The following is a 15010-nucleotide window of genomic DNA, read 5'->3' as shown; positions in this document are numbered from 1 at the left end:
TCCCTTAAAAATCCGCTTTATGAAATGATACTATGAAATCCAACTTTATTTGAATTGGTTGATGAACCTTTTCTTCTTCAATAAAGACAAGATCTTTGATTAAATGTTATAATTTATGTACTTTAATACATAAGGAGCCCCGGTGGCCCAGTGGTTAGAGTGCAACATTGCAGGCTGACTCTGACTCTGCCCACAGCCTGGAATTCGATCCTGACTGGATCAAGGTTGACTCAGCTTTCCAGCTTCCCCAGGCCAGTAAAATGAGGACCCAGGTTGTTGGGGGCAAGAGGCTGATTCTGTAAACCGCTTAGAGATGGTTGTCAAGCACTGTGAAGCGGTATCTAAGTCTAGGTGCTCTTGCTCTTAATGCTCCACTGCTACGGGTTAAGGCTGTAGTCAACTGGTGTTCAGCAATCTCTGATATAAGGTATGTCTATGTGTGTGTGTGTATGTGTGTGAGTGTGTGTGTGCGTATGTGTGTGTTGGACTGATTCCCTTTGTTATGATTGTGGTGCTGATATGCAAACTATTAAGCATATTGTGCAAGCCTGCCTAGAAGATCTGCATGAAGCAATGCCAGAGGTGATCCCTGGGCAGCTGGACTGGACATCCAGTTGTGGAGCCACTGCCGTCCCCCTTGAGATGTTTCGTATATCATTACATGCATTGTATGTGTTTGCTTCTCTCCTCTCATGTGCTCACCATATATTACACATAGTGGTGGGATTCAAGTAATTTAACAACCGGTTCTCTGCCCTAATGATTTCTTCCAACAACCAGTTTGCTAAACTGCTCAGAAAGTTAACAACCGGTTCTCCCGAAGTGGTGCGAACTGGCTGAATCCCACCACTGATTACACACACATATATATATATGTACGTATGTATATATGTACTATATAAATAAATACACACTATGTACGAACATATATGTTACATTATATATATAATTTATAAAATGTTTTGGCTGCCCTTCTTATCATAGGGTAACTCTGGGCAGCTTATGGTTTTATATATACAGTTAAAAACATAAAGAGACATTAAAGCCATATATATATATGGCTTTAATGTTTCTTTATGTTTTTAACTGTATATATAAAACCATAAGCTGCCCAGAGATATATATATATATCTCCCAGAAGCACGAAGCTGAAGCCTGAAGATGACGAATGAGACTTCGTCGAAACGTCGCCAAGACACTTCCAATTTTACACGGGAGAAAACCCGAACAACCAAAGACATATATATATATATATATATATATTTATATATATATATATATATATATATATATATATATATATATATATATATATATATATATATATATGTTTTCTGAGGTTTTCACGGTGTTTGTATATAGGTCTTTGGTTGTTGGGTTTTCTCCTGTGTAAAATTGAAATGTCTTGGCGACGTTTCGAAGTCTCATTCGTCATCTTCAGGCTTCGGCTTCGTGCTTCTGGGAGCAATGTGTGATCGCAGCTGTTTCTTCCTTTTAACTGCTAGTGGGGTTTGAACTGATTGGGTGGGAGCTTGGCTGTGCTCTGATTGGATGGGGGTTTTCTGTGCTCTGATTGGCTGGGGTGTGTCCTGTGTTGGTGGGGGCTTGGTTGTGCTCAGTCTAGTCTGTGCTGCAGGGGGATTTGAGCTGGTGAGCTGCATAGCTGTTGTTTGGCTTTGTGGTCGTGCTACATCTTCATAGTGGGTGTCAGTCTGCTGCATGAATGGATTGGAGGGGTTTGAAATGGCTAATGTTGCAGCTGCGGTCTGGCTTCTGGTCCTTGGTCGTGCTTCATGATCAGTGTGGGTTTGGGTCTGCTTTCTGGGTGGATGTGCGGTGGTGACATCCTGTGTGGACCTTGTGAGTGTGGGTCTGGTGTCATTCCTCGTGTTAGGGACTCGTTTGTCAATAAGGGCGGGTTTCCAAATGGCACCATGCACCGCCTGCCCCACCCATGGGGTTTCCCATGCACCGCCTGCCCCACCACATACATTGGACAAACCAACAGAAGAATAAGTGCACGCATTGAAGAACACAAGAACTCATTCAAAAAAGAGGAACCAACTTCTTCCCTGGTCCAACACTTTAAAGTCACAGGACATGATATTGACTTTAAAAAGACCAGAACTATCGCCAAAACTGAACACTTTAACAACAGAATAATCAGAGAAGCCATTGAGATAGAAAAACGCCCACACAGCATGAACAAACGAGATGACACCTCCCGCCTACCAGCCATTTGGAAACCCGCCCTTATTGACAAACGAGTCCCTAACACGAGGAATGACACCAGACCCACACTCACAAGGTCCACACAGGATGTCACCACCGCACATCCACCCAGAAAGCAGACCCAAACCCACACTGATCATGAAGCACGACCAAGGACCAGAAGCCAGACCGCAGCTGCAACATTAGCCATTTCAAACCCCTCCAATCCATTCATGCAGCAGACTGACACCCACTATGAAGATGTAGCACGACCACAAAGCCAAACAACAGCTATGCAGCTCACCAGCTCAAATCCCCCTGCAGCACAGACTAGACTGAGCACAACCAAGCTCCCACCAACACAGGACACACCCCCAGCCAATCAGAGCACAGAAAAAACCCCATCCAATCAGAGCACAGCCAAGCTCCCACCCAATCAGTTCAAACCCCCACAAGCAGTTAAAAGGAAGAAACAGCTGCGATCACACATTGCTCCCAGAAGCACGAAGCTGAAGCCTGAAGATGACGAATGATATATATATGGTTTTAATGTCTCTTTATATTTTTATATATCTATGTTCCCAAACCCATCAGGGAGTGTGGGTCCAGAGTCCCCTTCCCGAGCTGAACAAGCGCAGGATTCTTTTCCGGATCTCCCTTGTCCTCATGCCGTAGATGACCGGGTTGAGCATGGGGGGTAGAATGACATAGAGGTTGGCGATGAGGATGTGGCCAAAGAGGGGGATGTTGTGTCCAAAGCAGTGGGTGAGGAAGGAGAAGAAGGCTGGTGTGTAGAAGACAAAAATCACGGCGATGTGGGAGCTGCAGGTGCCCAAGGATTTGCGTCGGGCCTCCCTGGAAGGCAGGTGGAAAACAGCCCTCAGGATCAGCACATAGGACCCAAAGATCAGAACTAAGTCCAGCATAAGGAAGGCGATGGTGAACAAGCCATAAATGCTGTTCACCCGGATGTCTGTGCAGGCCAGCTTGGCAATGCCCATGTGTGGGCGATGATGAGGTGGGGCTTGCAGAAGGGCAGACGCAGAGTCATCAGCGTGATGGGAATCACCAGAAGGGTTGGTCGCGACACCACCCCAGCACACATCCAGGCCACCCGCTCCTTGGTCAGGATGACGGTGTACCTCACAGACGGCCACGAATCGGTCAAAGGCCATGGCCAGGAGCACCACAGATTCCATCCCCGTGAAGGTGTGGATGAAGAACATCTGGACCAGGCAGGCGTCAAACGTGATCTCCCCCAGGCCAAACCAGAAGATGGCCAGCATCTTGGGCAGGGTGGAGGTGGAGAGGCCCAGGTCGATGAAGGAGAGCAGGCAGAGGAAGTAGAACATGGGCTGGTGGAGGCTGGCCTCGGTCTTCCCAACGGAGAGGACAGTGAAGTTCCCCAGAGGAGCGATCGCATACCCAACACACACAGGGATGGAGAGCCAGGGGTGCAGAGCTTCCAGTCCTGGCACGCCAAGCAAGGTGCAGGAGGGAGAATAGAAGTGGGAGGCATTCGAGGCCGGCATCATCCCAGGGAAAAGCACCTTGTACTTGCCGATAAGGAAGAGAGGCCAGCATGTTCCAGCCCTGGACTTTAGGCCCCGATGGGGATGAGAGGCAGCTGTGGAAAGCAGGAGCTACCGGCCCCCTGTGAAAAGGACCCTGGAAGCCACAGGAAATAATAATTAGGGAAAGGCAGAAGAACGTCTGCACCTCTGGAGGCCCAGAAGGGAAGCCTGTGTATCTCTTCAAAGAGTGGAGAGACATATTTTGGGAGGGTGGAAAAAAAGGCTCTAAGATTAGCAATAGCATTTAGACTTATATACAATGGTTCACAGCCCTCTCTAAGTGGTTTACCTGTTCACTCTAGAATCAGTCTATTGCCCCCAACAATCTGGGTCCTCATTTCACTGACCTCAGAAGGATGGGAGGCTGAGTTAAACCTGAGCCAGTCAAGACTGAACTCCTGGCTGTGGGCAGAGTCAGCTTGCAATGCTGTGTCACCGCAGAATCCCTGAAAGACGCTCTCCTTAGTCTATGTTGCAGACTTTTCACTGAATCCAAATTACAGAATAAAAAAAAAAAAACAGAGTTGGAAGGGACTTTGGAGGTCTTCTAACCCTCTGTTCAACCAGGAGTTCCAATATTTCAGAAAATTGACTGTCTAATCTCTTCTTAAAAGCCTCCAGTGATAGAGCACCCACAACTTCTGGTGGCAAGCTGTTCCACTGGTTCATTGTTCTCACTGTCAGGAGCTTTCTCCTTAGTTCTAGGTTGCTTCTCTCCATGATTGGTTTCCATCCATTGCTTCTTGTCCTGCCGTCTGGTGCTTTGGAGAATAGGTGGACCCCCTCTTCTTTGTGGCAACCCCTCAAATATTGGAAGACTGCTATAATATCACTTTCTGTAAGCAACAAAGTTACAGTCATACAGTCATAAGTGGGAGGAGATGGGTGATGGGAACAATGAGAAGATTAATAGTAGTGCAGATTTAGTGAATAGTTCGACAGTGTCGAGGGAATTATTTGTTTAGCAGAGGGATGGTGTTCAGGAAGACGTAAAGCAGAAGAAGGACAGCATTTCCATCACTCAGCAACTGCCCCGGCCTGGCCCTTAAGACACAGATGCACCTAAGGTGGTGGTGGGGAGTCACGTCTCCTGCCTTCAGGAATGACACCTTTAACCATGGCACCAAAGTGGCTCTCACAGGGCAGATATTGCTCGGTTTTTATCACTTATATATCTTTCGTTTGCTCTGGGCGCTCAAGATCACACCAAGTGATCAGCAGCAACTTTAACTGAACTTTAAATTTTAAATCTTATTTATTGTTTTGATGCTTAATATTGCATTTTAATTGAATGTTAGCCAACTAGAGCAGCACATAAGTTTAAAAATAAACAAATAAACTTGTCCTCCTATCATGCAGCAACTGACCCTGCCCTTGCCAGACACCCTCCTGCCCTCTCCAGCCCTCGCCCTGCCCTCTCACCTGGAAAGAGTCCCTGCCAGGTGGGCTCAGCCATGGAAAGGGGAAGCTGGCCTGCCAGAGGGGAGCTTCTGCCCGCAGCTGCATCCAGGGAGACCAGGACAGCTGCTCCCTCTTGTCTGCGCCACCTGGCGGCACAAGGAGCAGCTTTTATGGCCTGGCGCCCCCTGGAGTTCCCCTCGGGGATCTCAGGGCTGCTGAGTTGCACAGAAGATCGCGCACTCGCCTCCCTGGAGGCCTTGGGTCTTCCCTCCAGGACACACAGAGGCCAAAGGAAAAACTTAGGGTGGGTGTGAATTAATGTCTGGATGCTGTAAGGTGAAAAAAGACATCCAGTTGCCATGACTCGACCTCCATACAGGCATTCACACATGCAAGAAAAAAAATCCATCATCTATTCAATTTGTCTGGCCTAGTGAGGAAGGCATAAGGCCGGTTTGATAGCAGTCATCTAATATTTGAGGAGCTGTGGCAGACAGGATGGCATTAAGCTATTCCCCAAAGCATCTGAGGGCAGGACAAGGAATAACACAAGGGAGATCCAACCTGGAATTAAGGAGGAATTTTTTTTTATTATTTCTTTTTGTCACAACAGTATACACAAACAATTGTCATAGATAAAACAACATATTTTGAAGAATATATATATATATATATATATATATATATATATATATATATATATATATATATATATGTATGTAAAAAAATATGCATCAACTATATCAATTTGATATAATGAAGGGAACAATAGGACAGGAACGGTAGGCACTTTTGTGCTCTTATGCACGCCCCTTATAGCCCTCTTAGGAATGGGGTGAGGTCAATAGTAGACAGTTTTTGGTTGAAGATTTTGGGATTTTGAGTAGAGACTATGGAGTCAGGTAATGAGTTCCAAGCATTAACAACTCTGTTACAGAAGTCATATTTTCTGCAATCAAGTTTGAAGCGGTTGACATTTAGCTTGAATCTATTTTTTGCTCTTGTAATATTGCGATTGAAGCTGAAGTAGTCTTTTATAGGAAGGATATTGCAATAGATGATTTTGTGTGTTAAACACAGGTCATGTCGAAGTCGACGGAGTTGTAAGTTTTCTAATCCCAGGATTTCAAGTCTGTTGGTATAAGGTATTTTGTTGTTTTCGGAGGAGTGAAGAACTCTTCTAGTAAAATATTTCTGGACTCTTTCTATTGTATTTATGTCAGAGATGTGGTATGGGTTCCAGACGGATGAGCTGTATTCAAGAATAGGTCTGGCAAATGTTTTGTATGCTCTAGTTAGTAGTGTAGAGTTTTTAGAAAAGAAGCTGCGTAAAATTACACACTGTAAGCCGCCCTGAGTCTTCGGAGAAGGGCGGGATATAAATGTAAATAAATAAATAAAAAAATTAGGTTTACAACTCTTAGGGCTTTTTTCGTTATGTAGTTGCAGTGAGCTTTGGCACTAAGGTCATTTGATATGAGAACTCCAAGATCTTTGACAGGGTGGGGGTCATCTGTAAGGTAATGTCCATCAAGTTTGTACTTGATGTTAGGGTTCTTTTTTCCAATATGTAAGACTGAGCATTTGCTGGTTGAGATTTGGAGTTGCCAAGTTTTAGACCAATCGGAAATTAAGTCGAGGTCTTCTTGAAGGGTAGAAGTATTATTAGTGGTATTAAATAGTTTGACATTGTCAGCAAAGAGAACACAATAACTTGAGATGAAGTCGCAGAGATCATTTATGTATAGTATGAAGAGTGTTGGTCCAAGAACACTACCTTGGGGAACGCCACTTTTGACAGGAACAGGATTTGATAAAGCGTTACCAATTTTGACCACTTGTTGTCTGTTTGACAGGAAGGCATTTATCCAATTGTGAAGAGGTCCCGAAATGCCGTAGGATTTTAGTTTGAGGAGTAGTTTATCATGTACTACTGAATCAAAAGCTTTGCAGAAGTCTATGTAGATTGCATCTATTGCTTTTCCTTGATCAAGGTTGGTAGTCCATATGTTTTTGCAGTGGAGAAACATATGGACTACAAACCTTGATCAAGGAAAAGAAAATTTCTTTTCCTGCCGCAATTTTTCTTGTTGGGAATTATTACGGATTGTACAGTAATTGAGACTAAATTGATTTTAAATCTAATAACTGCAGCAAGATTACTAATAGGACAATATTGGAAGAAAAAAGAAGTACCAACAATACAAGAATGGATATTGAAAGTTGCCAATTTGGCTGAGATGGCGAAGATATCAGCCTTTTTGAAAGACAATACGCAAGAAAGATACTTAAAGGAATGGAAAAAATGGATTGACTATATTCAACGTAGATATCAGACTAAGAGTTATCAGACTGTTTTTGAATGATTATGATGTATTATGTTTGATTGCTTTGGGGGGAAGTTAGGAATTGATGATTGTAGGGGTATAATTAAGTTGGGACGAAAATTTTTTAGCATATGTTTGTTTTACTTTTAACTATACCTTGTGCTTGTTCCGGGAAGTCGGGGGAGGGGTTGCGAAGGGAGGGAGGAGGGGGGGAAAGGGGGGGAAAAAAATTTTGTAAAACTTTTTGAATAAAAAAAAAAAAAAAAGGAAAAGAAAATTTCTTGACACTGAGAACCATTCATCAGTGGAATGGCTTCTCTCCAGAAAGTCTGGATGGTCCACCACTGGAAAGTTTCAAGACAAGTTTGGACAGCCATTTGACCAGAATGGTATAAGTATAAGGCCTTCTCCTTGAGCAAGTCTTGTCCACTTTGCTTATTCTGTTACTGTTAGTGTAACTATTCCCTTTCAGGGCAAGATAGGTGGTGCAGAAAGGAAAGAACAAAGACTAAGCCAAGAATGAAAGGCAGCAGATGAGGAGGAAATACAATTAAAGCAAAAATCCATTCCTTCCAGCTTTTGTAGTGCCGCATTGCTTTCCCACCTGTTTCTTTCAACTGCAGCCAGTCAAGAGTTTCTTGGGCTTCCCTTCCTCTGCCCACACCCACACCCACACAGACCTATGTATACAAAGGGGGTTGATCAACACTGAATAAGTCCATTGAGGAGGCTGGATCATAGAGAGATGACAGGGAGGGAGGGAGGGAGGGAGAGAGAGATCCTCTCTCTATGACTAAATAAGGGAATATAAAAACAAATAGACAAAAAAGAAAAGAAGTGATTTCCAGTCTTCTTTACAGCAGTTGCAAACAATTGTATCCTCGTTCTTTCCTCATTAAATTGACATAGTAATTCTCTTCTTTCCATATTCAACTGTTTTCAGTTAGAATACTGCATCCAGTTTTGGCCACCATATTATAAAAAGATATTGAGACTCTAGTTTCTAGAGTGCAGAGAAGAGCAACAAAGAAGATTAGGGGACTGGAGGATAAAACTTATAAAGAACAGCTGCTGGAATTGCGCATGTTTAGTTTAATGAAAAGAAGGACCGGGGCGACATGACAGCTGTCTTTTAATATTTGAGGGGTTGTCACAGAGAAGAGGGAGTCAAGCTATTCTCCAAAGCACCTGAAGGCAGAATAAGAAGCAATGGGTGGAAACTAATCCAGGAGAGAAGCAACCTGGAATTAAGGGGAAATGTCCTGACATTGAGAACAATTAATCAGTGGAACAACTTGACTCCAGACATTGTGAATGCTCCAACACTGGAAGTTTTAAAGAAAAGATTGGACACCCATTTGTCTGAAATGGTGTAGGGTTTCTTGCCTAAGCAAGGGGTTGAACTTGAAGACCTTGACAGACTAGAACATTGGGTGCTATCTAACAAAATGAAATTCAACAGTGAAAAAAGTAAGGTTCTACATTTAGGCCAAAAAAACCCCAAAATGCACAGGTATCGTATATGTGGTACCTTGCTCAATAGTAGTAACTGTGAGAAGGATCTTGAAGTCCTAGTGGACAACCCTTTAGATATGAGCCAACCGTGTGCAGCAGCTGCCAAAAAAGCCAACACAGTTCTGCATAACTGCATAAACAGAGGGATAGAATCAAGATCACGTGAAGTGTTAATACCACTTTATAAGGCCTTCTCCTTGAGCAAGTCTTGTCCACTTTGCTTATTCTGTTACTGTTAGTGTAACTATTCCCTTTCAGGGCAAGATAGGTGGTGCAGAAAGGAAAGAACAAAGACTAAGCCAAGAATGAAAGGCAGCAGATGAGGAGGAAATACAATTAAAGCAAAAATCCATTCCTTCCAGCTTTTGTAGTGCCGCATTGCTTTCCCACCTGTTTCTTTCAACTGCAGCCAGTCAAGAGTTTCTTGGGCTTCCTTCCTCTGCCCACACCCACACCCACACCCACACCCACACCCACACCCACACCCACACCCACACCCACACCCACACCCACACCCACACCCACACCCACACCCACACAGACCTATGTATACAAAGGGGTTGATCAACACTGAATAAGTCCATTGAGGAGGCTGGATCATAGAGATGACAGGGAGGAGGAGGGGAGGAGAGAGATCCTCTCTATGACTAAATAAGGGAATATAAAACAAATAGACAAAAAGAAAAAGAAGTGATTTCCAGTCTTCTTTACAGCAGTTGCAAACAATTGTATCCTCGTTCTTTCCTCATTAAATTGACATAGTAATTCTCTTCTTTCCATATTCAACTGTTTTCAGTTAGAATACTGCATCCAGTTTTGGCCACCATATTATAAAAAGATATTGAGACTCTAGTTTCTAGAGTGCAGAGAAGAGCAACAAAGAAGATTAGGGACTGGAGGATAAAACTTATAAAGAACAGCTGCTGGAATTGCGCATGTTTAGTTTAATGAAAAGAAGGACCGGGGCGACATGACAGCTGTCTTTTAATATTTGAGGGGTTGTCACAGAGAAGAGGGAGTCAAGCTATTCTCCAAAGCACCTGAAGGCAGAATAAGAAGCAATGGGTGGAAACTAATCCAGGAGAGAAGCAACCTGGAATTAAGGGGAAATGTCCTGACATTGAGAACAATTAATCAGTGGAACAACTTGACTCCAGACATTGTGAATGCTCCAACACTGGAAGTTTTAAAGAAAAGATTGGACACCCATTTGTCTGAAATGGTGTAGGGTTGGACTAGAAAACCTCCAAGGTCTCTTCCAACTCGTTGTTGTTGTTGTTGTTATTATTATTATTATTATTATTACCTCCAAGGTCCCTTCCAACTCTGTTATTCTATGCTATCAAAAAGCACTTCCATGTCGTTTATTTATTTATTTATTTTTAAAGTTTTATTTCCATTTTCCAACAACCTATTCAATGTACAGTCTCTTATTCAACATTAGTCATTAACTTTCATTTGTTACTTATTCGGACCTGCCCAGCACAACCTTTCCTCCTCCCTTCTCTACTTTCTTCTACTTTCTTCATCCTTCTTCTCCTTCACTTTTCTACTTCCTCTCGTCCTTCCCCACTCTTCTTTTCCACCCTTTCTAACCCTCTCTCTTTCCCCTTTCTTCTTCCTCTCTCTTTCCTACCTACTTTCTTCCTTCACTCTCTCTACTCATCTCTCCCTTTCCAACCTTCATGTCATTTACATGTAGCTATTCTTGCTTCTTTCCACAAGTATTCATAAAAGAATATTTGTAGCTCAGGGTTGACGCGAGGGTTCCTTGGTGCTCTCTGAGTTTGCTTGTTTTCTTGCAGACGTTTCATGTCCCAAACTAGGGAACATCATCAAAGCTAGTGACCCCTCACAACTATTCACTCTTTGCACTGCTATATTTGCAGTTATTTGTATATCTAATAATTCTACTTCTATTCATTTTTCCACCTTTGGAACACAAGGCACTGGTGAAGGCTTCTCTGTGGGAGGAACTGGTTCAGTGCTGAAATCCAATTTTTTTTACTACCGGTTTTGTGGGTGTGGTTGGTGGGTTTGGTGGGCGTGGCTTGGTGGGTGTCGCAGGGGAAGGATACTGCAAAATCTCCATTCCCTCCCAGTCTGGGGCCAGCCAGAGGTGGCATTTGCCGTTTCTCTGAACTGCTCAAAATTTCTGCTACCGGTTCTCCAGAACCTGTCTGAACCTGCTGGATTTCACTCCTGAGCTGGTTCCAGCTGCTTTGAAAGAGGTGGCTGTCCATCTTCCCCTTAAGGGACTGCTGTGGAATTGGCTTAAAAGAAGAGGCAGCGCCAGAATGACTGGTGGTAAATCATTTTGGATTGAAGACAAATGCAAGTGACAAGGTTAAAAAACAACAACAAAAGCTTTATTCGTACAGAAGGATCAACCTGCAAATGGAAGGATGAGGGAAGGGGTCAAGAGGAAGGGTAAACCAGGAAACCTTAGTTGCCTGGAATTAATGGGATAAAAGACAGAAGGAGAGAGAGAGAGAAGTGAGAAATTGAAAGAAGTAAAGACACAAAGGGCTGGAAGGTAATAATAAAACTGGTCGTGGTACAAATAAAAGCAGAAGGGGAAGGAGAGTTACAGTAAAGGGTCTTTGCGTAAACTCCATTCTGCTTTAAATTTCTTTCGTTTAGTAGTTCTTATTTGTTTTTTATGCTCAGGTAACCATGAATAGTATGAGGGGGGTCCGATGATGGAGGGGCATCTTTTACTGACCAATCCAAGAGGGATTCCAAGACAGGCCCCTCTGCTCGGTGGGCAAAGAGTCTCTCCCCAGCGAGGGGTCCACAAACCCCGGTCTGTAACCCACCAGGAACTGGCCACACAAGCAAGCTAAGCTCCAGCTGTGCATGCGTGGGATCCAGGCAGTGCCCTAAACCACGGGGGTCCCCGGTCCATGGAACAAACCACCCTCCGTGGCATCGGTCTCTGGCACCCAAAAGGTTGGGGGCCGCTGCCCTAGATCACCCTGAGTTGCTCTCCCCAACTGATAGGCTAGCCGTGGAAGGGCCACAAACACAGCAGGTGACAGCAAAGGGTGACAGCTGTGGAGAACTGCAGCCATTCTTCCCCTTGCAACATCTTATGGCTTTCTCCAGGAGGGGGAAGAAAAGAGGGGAGATGGGCTCCATCTTATATGGACCCCTGGCCTTCAGACTGACAGGCACCTTCATCTGGAGATGGGTTGCAAGGGAAGAGTTGTGAGAAGCTTGTTAGTTGTGGTCTCACTCGTTGGTTAGAATATCTGGTGGACCCCAAGACGAGAACCTCTGAAACTCTTGTTAGGGGTCCCAGATGTCTGTCAGGGGCCACCAGAACCACTTGCGAACCCCTGGCCAAAGGAGATATTTATGGCTGATCATCTATATTACAAGGAATGGTGCAGTAAGAGGCCAAATTAAGTCAGAGTTGTCAACACGAACAGTGTGACAACATGCAGTGGTGGGATTCAGCCAGTTCGCACCACTTCGGGAGAACCGGTTGTTAACTTTCTGAGCAGTTTGGCAAACTGGTTGTTGGAAGAATTCATTAGGGCAGAGAACCGGTTGTTAAATTACTTGAATCCCATCACTGTATACATGTAAATTTATTTAACAATTGCATGTACAGCAGACAAGATAGTCAGGCAAACAGGAGCATCATGAGGTAAATCACTGACAGCACATAGAGCACACACAGAAGAAAAAGGTGGGGGGAAAAGGGAAACACCCCCTTTACACCCACAGCAACCAGTCATAGCACAGATTGCCTCACGCAGGAACCGGCACTCTCCAGCCAATCAACTACGGCCATCTATTCTGGCACATTTCCCTCTTCCAGCTACAAAATGTAAATATCCTAACAAAGAATATTGCCAGGCTTCCTTTGAGAGACAGCAGAAAGACCCAACAGATATTTTTTCCTCCAAACTGACCCTAAACTGCAACTTCCTTTCCTTCGGTTGGGGATTGCAACAGGTGCAGATCTTCTCTGGGAAGAGACACTTTTAGTCCAACACTGCAACAGTGCTTGGGAAGGTCATGAGACATCACAAAGAAAAGAGTCCCAGCACCCTGTCCCGGATCTTCTTGGTCCGTAGGCCGTAGATGATGGGGTTCAGCGCAGGTGGAACTATGAGGTACACATTGGCAATGAGGATGTGGACAGAATGGGGGACGTTGTGGCCAAAGCGGAGGGTGAGGAAGGAGAAGACAGCTGTTGTGTAGAAGATGAGTATGACACAGATGTGGGAGCTGCAGGTGCCCAGGGCCTTGAAGCTGGCTTCTTTGGAGGGCAAGTGGCAGACTGTGTGCAGGATCAGGCCATAGGAGAGGCTGATGAAGCAGACATCGAAGCCTCCAATCAGGAAAGCTAAGGTGAGGCTGTAGCCCCCACTGGCTGCTGTATCCGCACAAGCCAGCTTCAGCAGAGCCATGAACTCGCAGTAGCTGTGGACAATGACTTTGGACTTGCAGAAGGGCAGCCGCCCCACCAGGAACGGGTGTGGGAGGAACAGCACCAGACCCCTCACCACCACAGCCAGCCCCACCTTAGCCAGGAGGGTGTTGGTGAGGACAGTCGCGTGGTGCAGGGGGTTACAAATAGCCATGTAGCGGTCGAGGGCCATGGCCAGGAAGAAGCCAGACTCCATGGCAGTGAAGGAGTGGATGAAGAACATCTGGGCCAGGCAGGCGTGGAAGCTGATGTCCTTCCTGCCAAACCAGAGGATGGCGAGCAGCTTGGGCAGGGTGGAGGAGGAAAGCACCAGGTCCGTGAGGGAGAGCATGCCCAGGAAGAGGTACATGAGCTCATGGAGGCTGGGCTCCATCTTGATCACCAGCAGGAGGCCAACGTTGCCCAGCAGAGCCACCAGGTACATGGAGCCGAAAGGGATGGAGAGCCAGCTGTGCAGGGACTCCAGCCCTGGGATGCCCAGGAGGGTGAAGGCATCGTGGAGTGTGGCCGTGGCATTCATGGAGGCACCAGAAAGGATGTGCTGCATGTCTCACCTTCATCTGCAGAGCCTCGTCAGTCAAAGTGGCCCTTAGGCAGAAGGAAAGGAGATTACATCAGGGAATGGAACATGGAAGATAGCCGTGACTGTGGACATAGCAACCTCTCTGTGATCTTGTAGCCAATCTGTGGGGTTAAAAATAGGTTAGAGAATGAGATGGAGATGGAAATATGAAGATGGAGAGATGGAGACAGAGAGATGGACACAATGGAGATGGTGTTGGAGAGATGGAGATATGCAGATGGAGATGGAGTTGATGGAGAGACAGAGACAGAGACAAGCTATGATAGAAAGTGAAGGAGATAATTGAAAGTAGAGTCATCCAGTCTCCCAAGATCTGAGCCATTCAGCCCAGAGACTGACCTGGGGGTCCACTTCAGACACACTGCTCGCTGATGCTTTTCCTGCAAGGAGAGTGCAGGAGTCAACAGCCAGGCAGGTTATGACCGGTCCTTCCCCACCACTTCAGTGGCCTTGGGAGAGTTTCTGTCCCTCCTGCAGATCCCCGGGCCCTTTGCACAAGCAGCCCCAGAGAGCCAAAGGATTGCCTTCTCCCTCCCCTGCCTCCCTCTGAATCCAGGTACCAAGCCGATTCAGGTGCTCTGGGTATTTCTGGCTGGTGGGACCTCTTCGCTCTACCCCCGGGTGCCTGGGCTTTTATTCCCTGGTTTTCTCTTCTCATGAGTGCTCATTAACAGAAAGGCTACAGGATAATCCCTGATCATCTTGCTGAACATTGTCTTGATGCCCCGACATCATTCATCGGAGTCAGGGATCTCCAAACATGGCAATTTTAAGACTTGTGGACTTCAACTTCCAGAAGCTGAGGAATTCTGGGAGTTGGTCCACAAGTCTTAAAGTTGCCAAGTTTGGAGACACCTGATCCCGATGAATGTTCCCAGAAAGTCCAACGATTCCATTTCATATCTCTCTCTAGTATGATATGCCTAAGCAGAAGAGGACAAATTCATGACAGATG

The 15010-nt window shown here is 45.3% G+C and overlaps 3 protein-coding genes and 1 pseudogene across 3 annotated transcripts in view; 2 read left to right on the top strand and 2 right to left on the bottom strand.

The window, feature by feature from the left end:
* The window catches only part of LOC131199346 (olfactory receptor 52K1-like), a 46047-nt pseudogene that overhangs the window by 18918 nt on the left and 12119 nt on the right, over positions 1-15010 (top strand).
* LOC131199467 (uncharacterized) overlaps positions 1-15010 on the top strand; it is a 41518-nt gene that overhangs the window by 19647 nt on the left and 6861 nt on the right. The window lies entirely within an intron of this gene.
* LOC131199323 (olfactory receptor 52E4-like) lies at positions 2802-3743 on the bottom strand. Its single transcript, XM_058184996.1, is given in 3 exon segments — positions 2802-3211; positions 3214-3356; positions 3358-3743. Coding segments are annotated over 3 exon segments (939 nt in total).
* LOC131200228 (olfactory receptor 52P1-like) lies at positions 13066-14159 on the bottom strand. The gene has a single exon (XM_058186772.1). The coding sequence runs from the start codon at positions 14017-14019 to the stop codon at positions 13066-13068; it is 954 nt and encodes a 317-aa protein (XP_058042755.1). The 5' UTR covers positions 14020-14159.

The sequence above is a fragment of the Ahaetulla prasina genome, chromosome 5 (assembly GCF_028640845.1).
Source record: "Ahaetulla prasina isolate Xishuangbanna chromosome 5, ASM2864084v1, whole genome shotgun sequence".
Taxonomy (NCBI): domain Eukaryota; kingdom Metazoa; phylum Chordata; class Lepidosauria; order Squamata; family Colubridae; genus Ahaetulla; species Ahaetulla prasina.
The sequence above is the reverse complement of the archived record's forward strand: the minus strand, read 5'-3'. Positions and strand labels throughout refer to the sequence as shown.

Coding starts and splice junctions, on each gene's coding strand:
- LOC131200228 (XM_058186772.1), bottom strand. CDS start 14,019: ATGCAGCACATCCTTTCTGGTGCCTCCATGAATGCCACGGCCACACTC.